General features: G+C 38.9%; 1 protein-coding gene across 8 annotated transcripts in view; it reads left to right on the top strand.

The window, feature by feature from the left end:
* Window positions 1-21,615, top strand: part of SHANK2 (SH3 and multiple ankyrin repeat domains 2) — a 338,706-nt gene that overhangs the window by 267,655 nt on the left and 49,436 nt on the right. For 5 of the 8 annotated variants that reach the window (XM_083601124.1, XM_083601130.1, XM_083601128.1 and 2 more), the window contains 3 exons: window positions 12,613-12,748; window positions 15,921-16,001; window positions 20,915-20,935. In XM_083601124.1, coding sequence (XP_083457250.1) covers window positions 12,613-12,748; window positions 15,921-16,001; window positions 20,915-20,935 — 238 coding nt within the window. The remainder of the gene's footprint in view (window positions 1-12,612; window positions 12,749-15,920; window positions 16,002-20,914; window positions 20,936-21,615) is intronic. The other 3 variants (XM_083601126.1, XM_083601127.1, XM_083601125.1) reach the window with 2 other exon arrangements.

Raw genomic sequence — 21,615 nt, 5'->3', positions numbered from 1 at the left:
TCAAATAAAAGTTTGGCCCTTGAGAGGTTTATTGATAAAGAGGCAACTGCAGTTGATGGTATTATTATAATTAACCTGAAGTATATTTTTGCTATTATTACACTTTCTAATAGTGGCAATTGCAATGAGAGTGTTAAATAGGATTATGTGTTTGAATGTGTGCGTACCCAAAAGTCACTACGAATAAGTTGCCCATTTTGAAATGAGAACATGTGGTGGTTTAACTACAACGTCTTTCAGTTCTTTTGACAGACTTCCCTAGACTTCTTATTCTAATAAATAGTTGCTGAAGTACCATATATTATTTAGCTACGTTGCAATGGGCTAGAGCCATCTGTTTCAGTTGATGTTTAACCCCTTCCCAACCCTACCACAGCAGTTAATCCTCTTGGCTAAACAGTCAATATAGTTGTCAATGTTACGAGCATGTTATAGTGTTCTCTGCCACTTAGAAAACAATTAACTGCTTTCATTGTTGTTCTGACATGCAGTGCTGCAGGGCTGGGCAAACTTCTTTCGAGGTTCACATTCTCTCAGGCATTAATTTGTGAGGGGCTTCTTACTGGCATTGACTGAGGCTGGAGCCAAAAATGGTGACATCACAGCCAAACACCAGTGGAACCGTCAACACATTTTTTCCCTGTTTCAGCCACTTCTTTCTCTTTGTGTCACCCCTTTTCTTTCTCCCATTTTCTTCTCATTGCCACCCACATGAAATTAGGTCAATGTCTGTAGAGAATGGAATTCATAGGTAGCATTCAAGGTTCTCTTCACATTCATTTGACAATATACAGTCAGCCCTAATACTACACAGCACTGGCTTGAAATGTATAAAAAGTTAAAAAGAGAGGAGTTGTAATTTATGCAAAAGAGAGCCTATCACCGAAATTTATTTTTAAAGATGAACAAGGAAGATTCGTGGCAATTGAAATACAAATTCAAGGAGAGAAATTCTTGATAGTAGGAGTCTATGCACCAAATGAGGGGAAATCTGAATTTTTTAAGAAGTTGCATGAGACATTACTGGACTACATGGAATATAACATTATTATGATGGGAGATATGAATGGAGTGGTGTCTACAAATATGGACAAGTCACAAAGACAGGTAATCACCAAAGACGGCAGACTACCAAAAATCTTTTTTGACATGACTGACAACATGGATTTAATTGACATTTGGAGAACTAAGAACCCCTTGGGTAGAGAGGGAACTTTCTTCTCTGAAGCCAAAATGACATGGACAAGAATTGACCAAATTTGGATAACTAGAGGACTGGCACCTAAGACTCGAAAAGTGGAAATTTGCCCTAAAACCTGCTCCGACCATAATGCTGTGAGAATGGAGATGAAATTAACACCAACCGGTTCCTTTAGATGGAGGATGAATGACACCTTGTTTAGAGATGCAGAAGTTACCAAGAAGGCTCAAAAAACTTTGAGAGACTATTTTGAGATAAATTTGAATACTACGGTTGAAAAAAGAGTAATCTGGGACGCAAGCAAAGCGGTTATGAGAGGGTTTCTGATTCAACAGAATGCAATAAAGAAGAGAACTCAAAATGAGAAAAAAGATAAAATTTTGGAGAAAATAAAAGAAGGAGAGAAGAAATTAAGAGTGAAACCAAAGTCGCAAGAGATTCTGAGAGAAATAAAGTTGTATCAAGTACAATATATGAAAATGATAAATCAGGAAATACAATGGAAAATCAAGCAGATGAGACAAAAGACATTTGAATTGGCTAATAAATGTGGGAAACTGCTGGCTTGGCAGATGAAAAAAAGACAAAAACTTAATACCATTACAAACTTGGAAGTGGAAGGAAAGAATATACAGAATCCAGTGGAGATTAGAAAGTGCTTCCAGAGATATTTTAAACAACTATATACACAAGGGCCACAGAAAGAGACTGATATAGACCAGTTTTTAAGAACAAATGGATTACAAAAAATCTCTCAAGAAAATAAATTAATGCTGAATTATAAAATAACAGATCAGGAGGTGGAAGGTGCCATCCAAAATATGCAGTTGGGCAAATCTCCAGGGCCGGACGGTTTAACCTCAAAATACTATAGATCTCTGAAAGATTGGCTAATTCAACCACTAAAGGAGATTTGTAATGAAATTTTGGAGGGGGAAAAAGCGCCAGAGTCGTGGAAGGAAGCTTATATTACACTTATACCGAAAACTGAGTCTGAAAAAACACAACTTAAGAACTACCGCCCCATATCCCTACTTAACGTGGATTACAAAATTTTTGCAGATATTTTGGCTAAAAGACTGAAAAAAGTATTAGTTGAGGAGATACACAAAGACCAAGCTGGCTTTCTCCCGGGTAGACACTTGTCTGACAACACGAGAAATATAATTAACATTTTAGAGAAGTTGCAAGTGAACATTAATACAAAAGCAGTTTTGATATTTGTTGACGCGGAGAAAGCCTTTGACAATATTTCTTGGAGTTTTATGAAGAAAAATCTTCAGGGGATGGGGGATGGTCAAGGTTTTGAAAATGGTATAGGTGCAATTTATTCAGAACAAAAGGCTAAATTGATAGTTAACAACGTGGTGACAGAAGAATTTAAGATGGAGAAAGGGACACGACAAGGCTGCCCAATTTCCCCATTGCTTTTTATTTCGGTCCTGGAGGTTTTGCTAAACATGATTAGAAGGGACCATTTGATCAAAGGTATTCAGGTCGGAGCTAAACAGTACAAACTTAAAGCGTTTGCAAATGACTTAGTATTGACATTACAGGAGCCAGAATCTAGTACTAAAAGAGTATTAGAATTGATTCAGGAATTTGGTCAAGTAGCAGGATTTAAGTTGAACAAATTAAAGACTAAGGTTCTTGAGAAAAACTTAACACCGATTGAGAAAGAGAGGTTTCAGAAGGAGACGGGTTTAACACTGGTTAAGAAAGTAAAATACCTAGGGGTTAATATGACTGCTAAGAACATAAATTTATTCAAAGATAACCATGAGAAATGTTGGTCAGAAGTGAAAAAGGATTTTGGAATATGGTCAAATTTGAAGCTTTCCTTGTTTGGTCGAATTGCTGTTATAAAGATGAATGTATTGCCAAGAATGTTATTTTTATTTCAATCATTGCAAATTTTGGACAAAATGGACTGTTTCAAGAAGTGGCAGAGAGACATTTCTAGATTTGTCTGGCAGGGCAAGAAGCCCAGAATAAAATTTAAAATATTAACTGATGCAAAGGATAGAGGTGGATTTGCCCTGCCAGACCTTAAACTTTACTATGAATCAGCAGCATTTTGCTGGTTGAAAGAATGGCTGCTTCTTGAGAACACAGACATTTTGGATTTAGAAGGTTTTAATAATGTTTTTGGGTGGCATGCATATTTGTGGTATGACAAGGTTAAAGCACATAAAGCATTTAAAAACCATATTGTCAGAAGAGCACTGTTCAATGTCTGGACAAGATATAAAGACTTACTTGAAAATAAAACCCCAAGGTGGTTATCACCGATGGAAGCGAAGGCTCAGAAAAAGCTCAATATGGAGGCCAAATGGCCAAAATATTGGGAGATTTTGGAACAGGAGGGTGACAAACTGAAACTGCAGAGTTTTGAGAAACTAAAAGATAAAGTGTGAGATTGGCTTCATTATTATCAAATAAGGGAGGCTTATAACTTGGACAAAAAAATTGGCTTCCAGGTGGAAAAATCAAAATTGGAAACAGAACTGTTAGATCCCAAAACTAAGACATTATCAAGAATGTATAACTTGCTGTTGAAATGGAATACTCAGGATGAAACGGTTAAATCAGCTATGATAAAATGGGCACAAGATGTTGGACCTAACATAATGTTTGCTGACTGGGAACAGTTGTGGACCACAGGTATGAAATTCACGGCATGTAACGCCTTAAGAGAGAATATTATGAAAATGATATACAGGTGGTACATGACTCCAGTCAAGCTTGCAAAAATATATCATTTGCCTGATAATAAGTGTTGGAAATGTAAAGAAAATGAAGGTACATTCTTTCACCTTTGGTGGACGTGCCCAAGGATTAAGGCTTTCTGGGAGATGATCTATAATGAAATGAAAAAGGTATTTAAATATACCTTCCTGAAGAAACCAAAGGCCTTTCTCCTGGGCATGGTCGGCCAATTGGTGCCAAAGAAGGACAGAACTTTCTTTATGTATGCAACAACAGCAGCAAGAATTCTCATCGCAAAGTATTGGAAGACACAAGATCTACCCACCTTGGAAGAATGGCAGATGAAAGTGATAGACTATATGGAATTGGCGGAAATGACTGGCAGAATCCGAGACCAGGGAGAAGAGTTGGTGGAAGAAGATTGGAAGAAGTTTAAAGACTATTCGCAGAAACATTGTAAAATTAATGAATGCTAAAATGATGTTGGATTGAAATGAAGTGGCTTTAGCAATAAGGTTAAAAAGAATATGTAAAAATGGACTGATAATTAGATGAAAATATAAAGTTATAATATGTTAAGGTATAGAATTAAGATAAAAACAAAGAGGGAAAGGATTTGCTGAATTAACTATGTGAATTGGAATACAAAAAAGGGAGGTGTGAGGAGGTCAGGAAACAAGTAATTGAAATATAAGATACGAAAAGATTGATCTGTTTTTAATTGTTTTTTATTTCTTCATGTATTTTGTATTTTTCTTTGCATTTTTGTATCTTTTTTCGTTTTCTTTTTCTTTTCTTATTCTGTAATTCTCTTTTGTCTGTAAAATTTCAATAAATATCTTTAAAAAAAAAAGAAATGTATACTTTTCTTGGATACCTCGGGGATCTGATTTACAGGTTTAAACACTGTGAACTCTGTGGCCTCAGGGCTCTTTCTCACTTTAATTTTCTGTTCTCACAGTGTGAATTTTGAAGGATAGCTGTGTTTCTCTTCTTGTATTGGTTTGGGGAAGGATGAATTACATGTTCATGTTGTTTAGTCATTTAGTTGTGTCTGACTCTTTGTGACCCCATGGACCAGAGCACACCAGACACTCCTGTGTTCCACTGCCTCCCGCAGTTTGGTCAAACTCATGTTCGTAGCTTCGAGAACACTGTCCAACCATCTCGTCCTCTGTTGTCCCCTTCTCCTTGTGCCCTCCATCTTTCCCAACATCAGGGTCCTTTCCAGGGAGTCTTCTCTTCTCATGAGGTGGCCAAAGTATTGGAGCCTCAGCTTCAGGATCTGTCCTTCCAGTGAGCACTCAGGGCTGATTTCCTTCAGAATGGAGAGGTTTGATCTTCTTGCTATCCATGGGACTCTCAAGAGTCTCCTCCAGCACCATAATTCAAAAGCATCAATTCTTCGGCGATCAGCCTTCTTTACGGTCCAGCTCTCACCTGAAGCAGGAACCAGCAAGTCACTCCAGTATCCCTGTCAAGAAAACCCCATGAATTACATAGATTTGCATTAAAATGTGAACAAATTTCTCCCCCGTTCCTAGGGGAGAATGGGTCTTGCCGAGATCACTATGATGATGGTGGTGATGATTGCCTACCCTTCATCTTCAAGTTCCAGGGCTTCTGTTGTTGGCATTGTTGAGAGACAATGGAGTGTGCCGCCGGGGGTGAAGTCAAGTAATTGCATTAGCAGCACCAAAGTGACTTCCTTAGGGCGCAAGCCTGGGCATTGTATATGGAGGTCCTGGGCTGCCCAGACAGCAAGATTCCCATCTTGACCTCGCTGATGTGATCCAAAGGAAGGCAGAACAATATGTTTGGCACCAGCTTTGCTGCAGGAGTTGCTGGAAGGAGACATACAAGATATCATCCAGCTGTCTTAGGGACTCCACTCTGGATTTGTGTAGGGTTTAATCCTGAGACTTTTCTTCTGAAGATATCCCATAATGCACCAGAAGTTTACCACTGGAGCTTCCCTTCTCCTAGGTGCACTGCCTTCCCAGGTTGATGAGTCCCATCTGCACCTCACTTCCCTCTCCACACATGCTGAAGCCATCTTCCTGACTGTTGAACCTATTATTGGTCTCACCCACTCAATTCTCCAGAGCCTGTCTTCACATGCAGGGGCAAATGCCTAACTCACCAAGGGTTTGAGACCCATAAGCTATCCTCACCTGGTTTAGCCAGCCAGTTAAGCTGTTTCCTGGGGTGTGGGTGCTGTTTAAACAGGTCTGTGTGGGTGAAGTTGTGCTGACCCTGAGAGTAGGAAGGTGTGCAGTGCGCACCCACACACACCAATGCCAGCATGTCCTGCCATATCCAGGGCTAAGGGCAATGTTCACCCATCCTTCATATCAGGGAGAAGGAGCAAGATGCTTTCAATCATGGCAGAACTAAGCAGCTCTGCCTCATTGCCAGGAACAGGAATGCATTTCTGCTTCAACACCAGAAATAGCTGTAACACTTTTAAGTAGGGGTTGATATATAGGATCAAGCTCATCAAAGATTAACATTAGTGTTGCCTGTTAAATTAATCTTAGTTTTTCATAAAGAACCAAAGACAGATGTATATATGTAACTGTTTTGCAAAGCTGGTAATAAGGTAATATTTTCCATAAAAGTGTTCATAATTCTTTGACAGGTTTGCGAATCTTTTATGTGTAGAGGCCAGTGTATGTACAAATATGAGGCAGCTGGTAAAAATGTGTAAAATGAAAGTAGGATGAAGATTAGTGAATTTTCTCAAACTTTTTGACAGGTTTGTGAATCGTCAGTGTGTAGAGGCAGATAGATGATACATAGATAGATGATAGATGATAGAAAGATAGATAGATGATAGATAGATAGATATGAAAGGTGTGTGTGTGTGTGTGTGTGTGTGTGTGAGTGAGAGAGAGAGAGAGAGAGAGAGAGAGAGAATGGGTAGCACAATCTACCAGTTATATCATATGTATGTGAAATCTAGTGCTAGAATGAAAAATTCTCTTCTAACCTTCATGTATAGTATAGTGCTACCTCAGTTTAAGAACAGCCGTTTACGAAGTATTTGGTTTACGAACTCCGCAAAATCAGAAGTAGTATCCCAGTTTGCGAACTTTACCTCAGTCTAAGAATGGAAGCCGAACGATGGAAGGGCACTGGCGGCAGGAGGCCTCATTAGGGAAAGAGCACCTCGGTTTAAGAACGGTTTTGGTTTAAGAACGGACTTCCGGAATGGATTAAGTTCGTAAACCGAGGTACCACTGTAATTATAATAGCAATATGAACATGAAATAATTGACAGACATGAGAAAATGCTTTGAACAATCACTCTTGGAAGGGGCTTGCATTACATATTGGTGAAATTAGGAATTAGAGATTTGATGATAGAGTATACTTTTAGTTTTTGAACAGAAATTATCCGTTGCTTCCCTTCAGATGGACAGGACAACTATATCAGTTTCTAAAGTAGCATTGTCGTATAATAATTTTCCTTCTTATTTCAACAATTTGCAGAAACTAAGTGAGGGTGGCCTTTACTAAATCCTGGTTGAATTTGTTATCATCAGCTGTTTTAGAATGAAGTCTCAAAAAAAATCTGAATGTACTAGTTCTTGTGGTTTTAACTGAATTGATTTACATTGTACATATTATTTTATACAGCATTGCCTACTTATAACACTTTGAAAAAACAGATGTAACATATTGAGAAGAACACATTGGGACAATACATAGCTTCATTTGGGTCTGAGTTAAATGCTATCGATGTTGCCTTATGTTGCTTTCATAGTTAAACTTTTGTTATGGAATGGTCTTATGACTAGATAAAAAAATAACAAATTGGATCAACTGGTTTGACGCTAATAAGTGAGGGATGCTAATTTGTAATATTAACCACTCTGGTTCTGCAGCTTCAGTAACAGTGTGGCTGTGGCAGAAATCTGGCTATTCACATTGGGATATGACTTCAACTGTGTGATATTTATGAGCTGCTTCTTTAGAAATGGTGTATGTATGTTTTAGTGTGTCTTTTCAAGAGGAGAATGGAGGACATTCCTGGTAGGGATGACTCCTACTGGACATGAGAGGTAGAGTTTGTGGAGCCTTTTTGCTCCTCTCCAGGTTGAGTTGTCCTGCCTACCACATTGCCCTCCTTACCTGTGGTCAACATCAGGTGGATCCTCTTGTATTACAGTGGTACCTCTGGTTACGAACTGAATTCGTTCCGGAGGTCCGTCATGCAGCTGCAGCTGTTCTCACACCGCTTTCTGTTGGTACTAAAGGGTTAAGAGGTAACAAGTCGCTCTAATCACTGAGCAGCTGGAAGTCATTAAGCATCCAGGAATGTGAGTTAGTTTGTATAAATAGTCAGTTCACCCGTGTGTTGCCCCCCCCCTTGACCTGACTCGCAGACTCAGTTTGTGGCCATGGGCGTGTTTGCTGATATGAGTTAAGTTTAGAGTAAAGTTTTCTTTATGCCAGAGATAAAAGCATGTGTGCTTTATCGCCAGGGTTTTTCTTTTGTAAATAAAGCTTTTTCCTGAGTTCCAAAGTGCTTGCTCCAGGATTCTTCATTGAAAGGTACTGACTCTCCTGCCTTCTTCAACCGCTGCACGAAATTCTCTGCTGAGATAAGATTTATGGCGTTGGAAGCGCACTGGACGTTTACTTAACATTAAACTAATTAAAGTTTAATGGACACTTTCTCACACCGTCCTTCTCAGCAAGTCCCACAGCCTACCAGTACCAAGTGTGTTTGCTTGAGTTGCTTCCCCCTGCTTTTCATTTATTCAAGTTGGTTGCTCAAAGAGTGTAGCAATTTTGGCCAGTTTTAATCTTGGGGGAATTGTGTTTGCCCCTAATGAGTTACAGTTGTGCCTCCTCTCATCCCCCAATGAAGAGTGCTTGGACTGTTTCCTCCACCATCTTTATTTCTGCCAATGCAGTACCCAGTGCTTCAAAAATGGCTGCTTCATCTAGTTCCTCATGGTCTAGGTGGAGTTTAGACCAGAAGTTTAGATGATTTCATCTGCTGCTTTTCCTATTTCTAAAATGCAGCACAAACGATTAGTTGTCAAAGAACATGGTACAGAACTAATTTTACAGTGGATTCCTTTGTTGTGAACAAAATCAGCTCCTGCATATATTGTCCTTTAATATTGTACATGCCAGAATTTTTCTTTTTTCGGTCCTTCTCAAAATTACCCATATCAAATGTCTTTGAATTTCTACTACCTGTGTCAAGAAAAACCCACATCAGTAGCAACAGGATATCAATTAAAATCACTTTCTGTGAACATTTCCCTCCTAGAAATTATTTTGCCACCTCAACATTCAAGTAGATGCAATAGCTGTACTGAGACTTGAGCCATTTACAGCTAATCTTGTTGGTGAGGGGGAGAAAGAAAAATGTAACCGTAATCACAGCTGCTTTGTGTGTGGGTTGGTGCATTAATGCATTAATCAAAACTCCCCATCTAGCCTAGAATACACATACACACACACACTCCCAACTACAAAGATTATCGTAGGATAATACCACTTTCCAAGAGTCTTCTGTACCAGTTTTCTAAATATATCTACCCAGTACCTAATTGCAACTTCCTACCCAGATTTTTAGTTGACAGACACTGGATGACCTCATACTAGCAATTCAAGTCTCCCCCACATAATCTGATATAGCCAATTTGACCAGGCTCCCGCCATCAAACTGAACTCACCAATTTCTTCCTTCTACCATTCCACTTCACAAATTATGAGTATGTTTGAGATAATCCCATCTTTTCCTGGATTCATTTGCTTATGTTGTTAGCTTTCTTCTCTGTCGTGGACAGCAGTTTTAGAAGCATGTTAGATAACAAGAAAACCTTTCCATAATATAGGCAGTTTGGGGCTGGCATGGAGCCCCAAGAGGTACCCTATTGTTTACGTTGGGCAATACCTGCAGAAGAGGTCACACTTACTTCATTATTTGCTACCGCTGTGCTGACATTTTCTTTTGTATATTTCCACCATTATCAATTTGTTGGAAAAGGGGAAGGATCTGAAAATTATCAAAGGGAAGAGAAAATTTCGGTGAAATTTTCTTGACTGTGGCACAGGATTTTGTTGCCTTTACCTAACTTTCATGGTAGCTTAGGGAATTTAGCAAGAGTATAAATAAGATGACTGGTGGGTCTGTATTGTGTAGTCTTCCTTGGTACCTATGCTTCTTTAAAAGCACCTATCATGACATCTTTGGCTGAGAAGACCTCTCTTCCTCCCAGAGGGGAGGAGTTGTGAGCGGGAGCAGCTTCCCATAGCATCAGGGAGGCGTATTCGGCTCCCTGCCTCTGATTGCCTCTGCTGCCATGGCCAAGCCTTTCAGCCGGCCAATAGGGCCGGCTGGCGGGCGGGGTTTAGCTGCATTTAAGCAGCCACGGCAGAGCTCTGAACCCAGTTGGTTCCTGCTTACATCGGCTCTCCCGCCCTCCCTCCCTTTTAGGTCAGCTTCCTCTGCGTATTGACCTTGCTATGGACTTCGGTTGGTTGCCTTGGTTGCCCAAGGGGCCTGGTAGAACTATTTTATCAATTTGGCAAATTGGCACCAGCCTCTTGGTTTTTTTGCCTACCTCGTAGCAACTCATCACAACTTTTTTAGTATTGGCGGTTAGGCATTAGAATATGTGTACTGTGTTGGAGGTTTAGGTATGGCCATCATCCACCCCTCCTCTTTTGGGTATTCCGTTAAAGGAATCAGACAGTCATGCATCCTGTTTGATGCCCTGCTGGTGGCTAGGGCCATGGCACGACCCCTGGTGACATCATGGGGAAGCTTCCAGTTGCCTAACAAGCTCCTCCCACTGGTTGTTAACCCCTGAAATGACTCCCCGCAGAGCGGGATGGAGTCATGTATTGCTGTTTTATCCAGTGCCTAAGCCAATACCACTCACATGCTGTAACCAATAAAGTTGTGGCCTAATTTTGCCCATTAACCTAAAAAATGTCTCTTTGTGTTTTATTATAATCCTATGTGGGTGGCGGGTCTTCGACTCACAAAACACAGCGGCTGCGTACCATGCACCTAACGGGTTTTTTTTATTTAAAAAAGTTCTGGTATTTTTTGTTATAAAGAAATTGGTGCAGAAAGATTTTTTTTTTTTTAATAGGACTTCCCTTAAAAACCAAATCAGAGTGCACCGATCTCAGGTGCTAGTTAGCCAACTTCCCCTGCTTCTTGAGCTTCCACTAAAGCCATGGAATGGACTTGTCAAGTAACTGCTTCCATGGGGCTTTGTCAGATAAGGAACAAAGGAGCTACAGAGAACTATAACCTCAACCCTACACCCACCAAAATTGTAAAGAAATTCTAGAGTGATAGCAAATGGGAAGGAAAAATAGTAGCCTCTTTCACAATGGAAGAAACTTTTGAGAAATTGAAAGACAAGTTTCAGCATAGTACAACCCTATTGTATGCTGCTGCTGCTATCTTTTTCTTTGACATTTATAATGTTTGTCTTTGGGCTTATAGTCTTTATGTTCCTGTGCCATATTGTCACTTCCCTCTTCTCTTGAGATGCTTGTTTAGGACCAAACCATCGAAGATTGGATCTCTTTTAAAAAGCAGTCTTAGCTAGTAGTGGCCAAAGCAGGGGTGAATTGGATAAAGACTGTGGTACTGGGAGAGAAAAGATTTATCTCTTTTCCCATGTCACTTGCTTAATCTAAATCACCAAGCTGGTATTGACTTCTTAAGGAAATCAGCTATGTACCAATATGCTTTCCCTAATGTGGCACTAGCAATTGCAGAGAGGAAAAGGATATTTACATCAGGAAACTCCTTGTGATTGGAACCTATAATAAAGATGGCCATCCATAGTTTTCCTGGAGGTCAGACCCCAGAGGCCTCCAATGTGGAACTCTTCCTCCTCACCACCAACACCTGCCTGACTACACTAAAAGATTTGATGATTTTTGTTTTGTCATTTTTTCTGACTTTAAGAAGTTTAAGTTATGTAAGTTGCTTAGAGATTCTTTACGTAGCAAGTGACTAATGAATTTAAATAACAATAATATTTTATGAAAATAAAGTACAGACCTTCTGAAGTGTACTTAAGTACTTGTGGGAAAAAAACCCAATGTGGTTCCTGTGCAGATTTGTGTCAAGAGCAAATTTTGGTCAAAGACACTTTATATTTAATTACACTCACAGCTGTCTGGGTACGCGTTAAAAGGCTGTCATGATTATGGTTTGGCTTCCCGGTGTGTTTACAAATCATGCAAGCAATAGATGTTTCTGGGGGCTGGAAGTCGCCATTATGGTTTATAAGCATGACAGGGATATAAAGAAAATGAGTCAAATTAAACTAATATCAATATATAGTATCTTTTGGTCTGTTGTACCTTATTTCCACTGCAGTGGAAAAATATTGATTCAATTCTCCATCTATAAGTGGAGTTCAATTCTCCATCTATAAGTGCTTCCAAAATGTTAATTTGTGACAAGAATAATCAGATATGTGTTTAGGGGATTTTTATTGCTGGATTGGTGCTAGCCAAATAATAATAATTCTGAAACAGGAATATCTGCAGATTAGCCAGGGAGCTGCTGATTAGGTCAAAATCAAATTCTTTCAACACTCTTCAAAACCTTATAGATATTGTTTTACTTTATCTTTTACAATCAAGTATTATTTTCCACGTGTTTTAGTATAACTCTGTCCTTTCTCTCTCTCCCCCTGCAGGTTAATAATGAAAATGTAGTTAAAGTTGGCCATAGGCAAGTGGTGAACATGATTCGGCAAGGAGGCAATCATTTAGTTCTTAAAGTTGTCACAGTAACCAGGAATCTTGATCCAGATGACACAGCCAGAAAGAAAGGTACATTCTTTTCATAGTTTGGACTGTTTATCGTATTTCCTTTCATTGAGAGAACAGTGTAAATGAGAAATTATTTAGAAATATGTAACCCTCTATTAATAGAAAAAATACTGTATCACAGCAGTTTTGAAATCAAATATATCCCAAGAAAAACATTTTTAAAATAGCTGGAGGAAGGTCCCATCTAAGTGTTCTGAAAAATGTCCTTATTGAGAAGTTTTCTTTTGCAGTAAAACAAGAAAAGAACTAACGAGGGACAACGAAAACCCACAACATAAAATGCATAAATCCACAAGAATGGTGTGTAGGGTCTAATTGATCCCAGAGGTTTTTTTAAAACACAAAGCAACATATAATCTATTTATTTATTTATTTGATAGATTTATATTCCATCCTTCCTCCAAAATGGAGCAAAGGAATCTTGTGTTGTTAGCATACATATAACCTCATTATAAATTGTTACGTGAGTATAACAATGCAGTTTACTGTGAGTTGCAAATGACTTTTACTTGAGCAGCTTATGCACAATTGCCACATTTACAACACCATGAATATGGGAGGCAGAATATTTACATAAAGCACATTGTTGCTGTGATTTTCTGCCATTGTGTCAATCACAGATATCATGCCTTCACCTTTTCCTGGTGTCAGCATAGGCAGGCTCTACCAATTTTGGAGCTGCCGCTTGACATCCCAGGCAGGTTGGCTATGTGTCTATGCTCAGCTCAGAGTTTGATCAAGTCCAGATACAGGTATACCAGGAAAATAATATTTGGGGATGTTCACTCCATTGTGGTTTGCTTACCTTCCAAGCAAATATAGGCATTTAAACAGACACTATCAGGTCACAGTTGTGCATACCAGCTTTAGTTTTATTATAAGAAAGAATGATCTCAGACTTGTATTTGTGGACTAAGATTGCTGCATTCTCATGCACTGAAGAAAGGAAAATCACTGTCCTTCCATTCCTTAGCACATAATATGTAAGTGCAAAAACAAAAAATGCTGCTGTTGACACTTCTGAATTTGTGGGAAAGGAACTCTGGGGGGATTTCTGGTTGCTTGTTTTTTCAATGTTGTTGCCATAGTCAGGTTTTTTCCTGCTTATTGGTGAAAAAGTTGTTATATTCTGTCCAGAAGACTGTAAATAGGTTGCTCGTTTGTCAACCGCTGTCTGACCTGGAATTTGAGCTGCTGATCGCAGAGATGCCCAAGGCAGCTCTCAACAACATATTTTTCAAATATCTTCATGTAAACAGATAAAATCTAAAGTTTCTCTATGGAGATTTGCCATTAAGTCTGCCCACCTGCAGAAGGGGGGGTACAGGTTGTTTGCAATTTTAAAGATGCAATTGAGATGAAAATGACCCCCAAAGCAGAATAAATAAGTATTGTTCAAATGAAGTCTACAAGTAGCTATGAGGAAAACAATAGTTTGGCTGGGTAAACAAGGACCTTCTCACTGACAAAAATGTTCAATATACAGTATTAAGGTTTGAAAATTAGTTTTATTAGCCTTTTGGGTATTATTGACCTCTAATATAATTTGTAGTGATACTGAGGAAAGTGAGTAATTTGATATAAAAATAGACTTTTTTAATCTATTTTCCTTTTCACAAGAAATTGAAATAAAAGGTTCTAGGCTAAGTATATGTAGCCATGGCAAGAAACTAATAAATTAAGCAGCATTTTGTGAGGTCATTTTGACCCCTAGCACCTAATGTGCATGGTTTTTCAGTTTTTTAGTCATTCCAGTGGGGTGGAGTGACTTGGAACACCACATACCAGTTCAAACCTCATAATAGTTGAAGAATACATAGAACCTGGAATTGTGAAAGACTTGCACAGAAGTTTTATTTTTATTTTCAGCACAGTTGGAGTACATATGACCTCAATTATTGATGGAAGGTTAAGTTCAATTTGCACAATTTGAGCTTCATCCCACAATTTAATATGTGTTGTATTATTTTACGGAAGAGTTAATTTCCAAAGTTGAGAAAATACTCTTTTTTAATAGACATCAATTGACATGAGAACTAGTTCCTTCTGGTGCAGTTCTGCACTTTTGGAAAATGTGCATGAATAGCCCAACCATGTGGGTGGGGCTTGTTTAATGGGTCTTTCTTGATTGATTTGAATCCTATATACTATCTCTTATAACATGATCATTTCCTGCATATTCATTTGCCATGGTCCTGTGAAAAAGGGGTCAATAGCATAGTGCATTTACATATGTAGCTCATTTCCTTTTGAAATAACTTGGCCAAAAATATGTCTGCTTGGAGTTGCTCTCCATTATCTACTTCTAAAGCAGGGCATAAGTCAGTTGTACAGTTTGAATGCATGACCCATTAAGCTCAAACGGCTGCCAGTTTTATATATGTGACTTTCAGTAACAAACATAGTAAGGGCTACTTGAGATAAGCTGATTTGGGCAGGGTAGCAAAAATTGATATAATACACTTTGGATGTAACAACTTAAATATTTATCTCTGGTTGTAAGTTCTGGAGCATTTGACTGCTTTGAGCTCCACACAGCTAATGTATCATTGTATTGTAGGCTACAATGACTTACGTGTCTAACTCAAACTATCAATGAACACAGCTTCAATCATTTTCTTTTTTAGTTCAGTTTACAATACAAAAGTTGCGTATAGCCTATTGCTTTTCAAAGATTTAGAAGCATTATTATAAACTATCACTTTCTATGGTTCTCCTGTTCACTGCTTGTGTCCAGTCATGATTTCTGGTCAAACCTACTTGTCAGTCAGATAACTTTCAGGTCATTTGCTGCTGTCGACATGAGCCGTTCATGTGAGGCTCTTTGAGTAATGTAGAAATGCAGAGCTTACAGACTTCTACAGTACCACGTCTCACTTGATAAACCTTTAAGCATATAAGATTCAATAGCATAAGCTTAGTTGTGAACGCGGCATGAATATCTCCTAAAATAAAATATATGTCAAAGAAATACCGTGGTGTCTTCCTTTCCTATGTGTGGAAACTACTGTATACCTTGTTTCCAGAGATCAGTTAACTGATTAGCTACATAGAGAAACACATATTTTCATTTAATTGGTAATGCATTTTTGTGTTGAATATGAATAATGCATATATGAGCATGCAGTGAGTGCTGTTTCTTATCATGTATGTCCTTCTGTTTAATGCAAAGCCCCACCACCTCCAAAACGGGCTCCAACCACTGCACTGACCTTGCGGTCTAAGTCAATGACCTCAGAACTTGAAGAGCTTGGTAAGAAAGTGTTTCTTAATGAGCATGCTGCAATAGCAGAGATGAAAAGGCAATGTTAAGACTGTTTGAAAGTGAACTGCACCCTGTACAGAACGTGGTATTGGAAAATAAATTACATGGGAATGTTGCTTTTCTGGAGATTCCCACGTGTGCATGATGAGCATGAGTGATTTTGTTGTGTTTAATTTTGTTTCCAGCTCTGCGACAGAATGTGTTTTATCATTTATGTGCATTGTTATTTTACACATTAATTTAAAGCTATAAGCATATTTTATTAGCTTGTTTTTCCCCCCCTAAGAAATCAGTTTATCTAATATTGTTTTATTTTAAATTTCTGTGGCCTCTCATTAGTGGACAAAGGTAAGCTGCTAGCTGTCGTTCTATAAAAGCTGACCCAGAAACAAAGTGTTGTACCTGAAAGGAAACTATCTCTTATTGGTGTTCATTGCCCCCAATCCAGCAAAAGCAATTTGTTAGCTTAAAGCAGGTTTCGGCTCTCAGATGTTCCCTACCATAATTTTTATCTCTCCTCCTGGATTAGGGCCTATCTTTCTTTCTTTATTTCTTTCTTTCTTTATTTATTTATTTGATCCAGTGCAATCCTATGGATGTGTACTCAGAAGTAAATCCCATTGAGTTCAGTGGGGCTTACTTGCAGGTGTGCGTCTATAAGATTGCAGCCTGAATTTGCATGAACAAGAACATTTCTTAATCTTTACTTCACCTATTTTTGTGCAGAATAAAATAGCGTTATAGTAGTAGAATCCATTTTTACAATATTTAGTTAAAATATTTCTGATATAAGGTCTTTTTTATTTAAAGAAAACAGTTCAGCATTTTCCTACCTTTTAGTAATCAAATATTTGTTACATAGAAAACACTTTAGATATCCTGATGTCTAGTGCTGGATCTAGACACATCAAAGAAGTGTTTCAGTTTAAAGTGTAAATTTAAACAGGGAAAACAGGTAGAGAAAAAAGGGACTCCACATCGCCATCTGGTGGCACATATTGCACATACAATGCATATAAATCACTATTTCTTTACCAGTCTCGCTGAGTCCTAGGTAACATCGAGTTTGTTTATTAATACCTTTAGAGGTATTAAGCTGAAACATTTTAAAATAGAAATTACAGAGGTTTCTCAAATGAAGAGTTTATTTTTTATATAATCTTCATTTAAATTTATTTCTTGATTGTGAATTATCAGCAATTTTATTCAGAAATATGCCCTCCTTTGTGCTATTTCCTGCTTTAAATAACACAACAGACCACTTGCAATTAATACTGTTTAGGTTTTGGAGGGATTAGGTGGGAAATAGGGGGCTATTTTATATGAGAGTTATTGGGTTTTTAAAATTTTTTTGCCAACGATAAAATTCCTGTTTCACTTGCTTTGAATATCATGAAGTTATCCTTTTAAACAAATTTTTGTATCATAGCACAGTCCTTGTTCATTCGCCATGGAAAAATGGGAAAGGCTCCCTTATGAACCATAAAAATAATGATCTTGTTGGCTAACTAGGGCATTTTTCTTCAATCTGGACATTGTAAGCTAACAAGAAGTTACACCTGAGCAGAGAGAGTAATCACCAGGGTGACCTATTTAAGCTATGAAAATGTGTAGTACTCAGTGTAATTGACTTCCTCACAATGCTGCCTTTATAGGTCTTAGCATCCGACTCAAGAACCATTTTGAGATTCAGGAAAAAGCTTTCTTTGGGCCACAACTGCACCTTCCTTCTGAGCTCCTTTCTTTTCCCCAATAAAATCACACAACTTCAAAGGAATGGCAGTTCTTCTCCGGCTGTAATTTGAAATCAACTGCCATCAAGGGAAGACTTGGCGTCCACCATGGGCTTGAGTGAATCACAGCAGCTCAGTCTCACTCGCTTGCATCAGAGGTCATCGTTGGGAGCCTGACAGCTACCTGCAAGAGAAAAGTTGCTTCTGTCAGGAGCTGAGCAAGTTCCACTCCCTTCCCTCAGAGGAGATGTTGCCTAGTAGGCAGTGGTGAAAAGACGATGTCAGCAAAGATGAGATCAGGAAATGCCTGAATGATTAATCCTGGAACCATGTGGAAATCGTGGTTGCTCACCATGTCCACAGGGGGCGATCACTGCGGCCCCCTTTGCTCTCTGCCTTCATCCCCGGCTACCAAGCCGTACTCGCTTGCTGGCCAGCTGCTGCTGGGGAAATTCCCCATGGCCAGCAGTATCAGGGGGTGGTCTTCCCGCCAAGGAGGGCAAATTTGAATGGGAGCTGGAATGAAATAAGCTCAGCAGGAAGGTCTAGGTTGTCCGTAGGAAAACTTGTGTTTTCTTATAGTTCTTGGTAGAATGCTAAGACCTATAAAAGCAGCTATGGAGGGAATCAATTGCTACATGTTTTAACACTCTAAACAGTGATAATTACTCTGTCCAGGTGTAACTCTAGTTAGTTCACATTTTCTCTAAAGAAATACAAGAAAAGCTCTTGCCTTCTGGTTGCACATGTTGGGTATTTTATTTTTGAGAAGTCTATCACTGAAAGGATAGACATAAATAACCTTAAAGGAGTTGGCAATAAAGAAAATGTCTTCCTGACCATTATAATATAGAAACTTGAGGTTTCTTCGTCCTTCATAATTTTTATATTAAATGGTTATATAATTTTATAGAAAATTAAGTACTTTGCTATGATGAAAAATTGTCTTAAGAGCTAGAGATATCCACACCAAACGTGATTCAAAGTCCATGAATGTATGAGTAGGAACTTCCTTATTTACTTCCATGACATAATTGTAAGCAAGATTTTCTGGAATTGTGTTGAAGAGAACAGGACACCCTTGATTATACAGGGAAAGAGCACACAATACTTAAAATACTCCTGCATGCCTACCAGTGCTCAGTGGCGTAGCGTGGGTTGTCAGCACCCGGGGCAAGGCAAGTAATTTGCGCCCCCTAACCCATGGATTTGCGCCCCCTAACCCGTGGATTTGCGCCCCCTAACCCTAACCCCCAGATGTTGCGCCCGGTGCGGCCGGCCCCCCCTGCACCCCCCACGCTACGCCACTGCCAATGCTGCTAAATATGCAAAGGCTTTAGTCCTCTGCAAACTTAGGAGTAAATACCACTAATGTCATTTCTATGTTCCTCTGTGTAAACTTGCATAGGATAAGGCTGTAGGTGTGATGGTGTCTTTTGAAAGACCACCTACCATTTATAAAAGTATGCAAACGTTCATGCTGCGCAGAATATGGAGTTGAAAATTACGTTTTAGTCATGGCAATAGTTTAAATTATTATTGTTGCTGCTGTTGTTACTGTTTATCGACTTCCTTTCATCAGTGATGTCTAACAAAAATAGTTCAAGAAACTATATCTATTGTGCACATAAATGTTTTATTAACTAGTTTAAATGGCTTCAAAAATATTTTTTTATTTGCCAGTATATAAAAAAGATAGACTTACAGGAAGCTGCCATAAGAACATAGTACAAATATTTGTCCATATGTCCAAAATTTCTACAATGACTCTCCATGGTTTCAGATGGGAATCTTGCCCAATCCCATCTGGTGATGCCAGGGATTGAATTTGGAACATTCTGCATGGAAAGCATGTGCTCACTATTTATCATTGAAAGTGTATTTGTATTGTCCCTCTTCTTAATGGGTTCCTCTTCCTACTTTTCTCTGTACTCTCTCTTCTTAAACTGAACCAGCCTCCCCCCACTGCACTTTCACAGAGCCATTCATTCCCCTTGAAAGCAGTGGGGGGATGTTGGTGACTTTTATAGTGATGGGTGGGAAGCAATCAAAGAACTTTGGAGTCCATGTGGGTCTACACTTCAGTCATGAATACTTTATTTTTTTAACAATAGAAAAGCTTTGTTGCCACAGTAAATGACAACAGCCACCATTCCCCACCACCACCCTCAATAACGCCTCTAGGAATAATACTACATCATGACACAGCATAATTCTCAGGGGGCGTTCTGTACTGAATTACAAAGGAGTGTCAATGCATTGCTCAGGGCAGCCAAGCTGCCACTTGAAACATTGGGAGAGTTTTTTAGGGTCCTTTACAAATATCCTCTCCCATCCCAGCCTGAAGATAAGCTCACTCCCACCCTAAAGTTCTTTGATTCGGATCTTCAGGGGCGGGTGTTATTCTTCCCCACCTCGAAAGCAACAATAGTCTGGGCTGAATGTCCAACACTACGATTTTCTTATTTGTGACCAATAATATTTCTTACCTTGTGGTATCCCAGTGGAATTTCTTTCTTTTCCTTTCTTTGAACACATGACAGTGCCCTCCTTGTGAATGAATTGTTTTGTTTAAAAACTCCCCCTCAGTTTCAAACCAGTTTTTCTATTCTGTGTATTAAGGGGCTGCTATTTTGGAGGAAACAGCCCATTGGGTCAAGGAACTAATTTAGTGGTTCTGTGGAGCTCATGTTCAGCTTTGTGCCCCCTGTAATATTACACGGCTGCTTCCCAATTAGTGTTGCACAAGCTCTAATTCATGTCTGCCCCTCTTTAGAATCTGCACTAAGATTGTCAGGAACTAATGGCCTAAGAAATTGTCACAATTCTTTCCCCTTTGAATTCAAACTCTGAAAATATTCCCCGCCACGCCCCTCCACGATCATGCTGATATATTTTAAAATCTAAATCATGCTGTTTAACTGTTGGGATGAGATCTTCCTTTTCGGCATAGCCATGGTATTCTGCCTTTTAGTTTGTATCTTTTGGAATTAGAGTTTAAACATAGCCTGTGCTAGTTTTGCTAATGCTTATGGTGATTTGAAAAAGGGAAAGCATAGTACTGAGTACTCTCAGTGTTGGTGCTTGAGACTCAAACAGGGATTTATCATTTTAGAATGACCTTCTCTTCACATTTTATTTACCATTCATTCCCTTTCTATTTTCAAGCTTCAGTACGGAAGAAGAAGGGTAAGGGGAAGCATTTTATCTCTTTTAATTTGTTTTTTCTCCCCTACACCTTTTCATATTAAAGGAGGATACATAGTTGTAAATGGTCCAGTTTGTCAGTCATAAAAATAACTTATTAATATGTTTTAGCTATTTAGATAATGAACTGAAATCACATAAAATAACCTAATTTCCTTCACATTTGAAATAGATGATCCCATTTCTTTCTTTTGTCTTGCCTCCTTCATCCCCACTCCCTCTCCCTTTATATGTTTAAGATCCCTTCCCAGTTGTTCCCCAGTCATTATTTCAAAGTTACTGTGCTAACTGGTGATCACTTAGGGCTATTTCATGCATGGCATGTCCCCAGGTAGGAAAAAAATATGTGCACACACGTCATGTTGTATGTCTGTTCTGCTGTGGTTACCTGTATTTGGAACCACCTGCTGCAGCTTCTGAACATGTGTAACCAAGGCAGAATAAACACTTGTGCCATTTTCATGCCCAACAGTGTATGTGGGTGTACACATATTTTTCTGCACTGAGTTTCCCTTCATGTAGGAAACTCATGAATGAAGCAGCCCTATGAAAAGCAGTGGCAAGTAACCGGAGTTTGGTGTAGTCCTGCATCACTTATTTCACTTGCCTGCTTAATAGCCAGTCGTTACTTACAAAACCACACTGCCTCTGTCTCAAAAATA

Source organism: Podarcis filfolensis (assembly GCF_964270895.1).
Source record: "Podarcis filfolensis genome assembly, chromosome: 1".
Classification (NCBI taxonomy): Eukaryota; Metazoa; Chordata; class Lepidosauria; order Squamata; family Lacertidae; genus Podarcis; species Podarcis filfolensis.
Note: the sequence above shows the minus strand (reverse complement) of the source record. Positions and strands in the feature narration are given on the sequence as shown.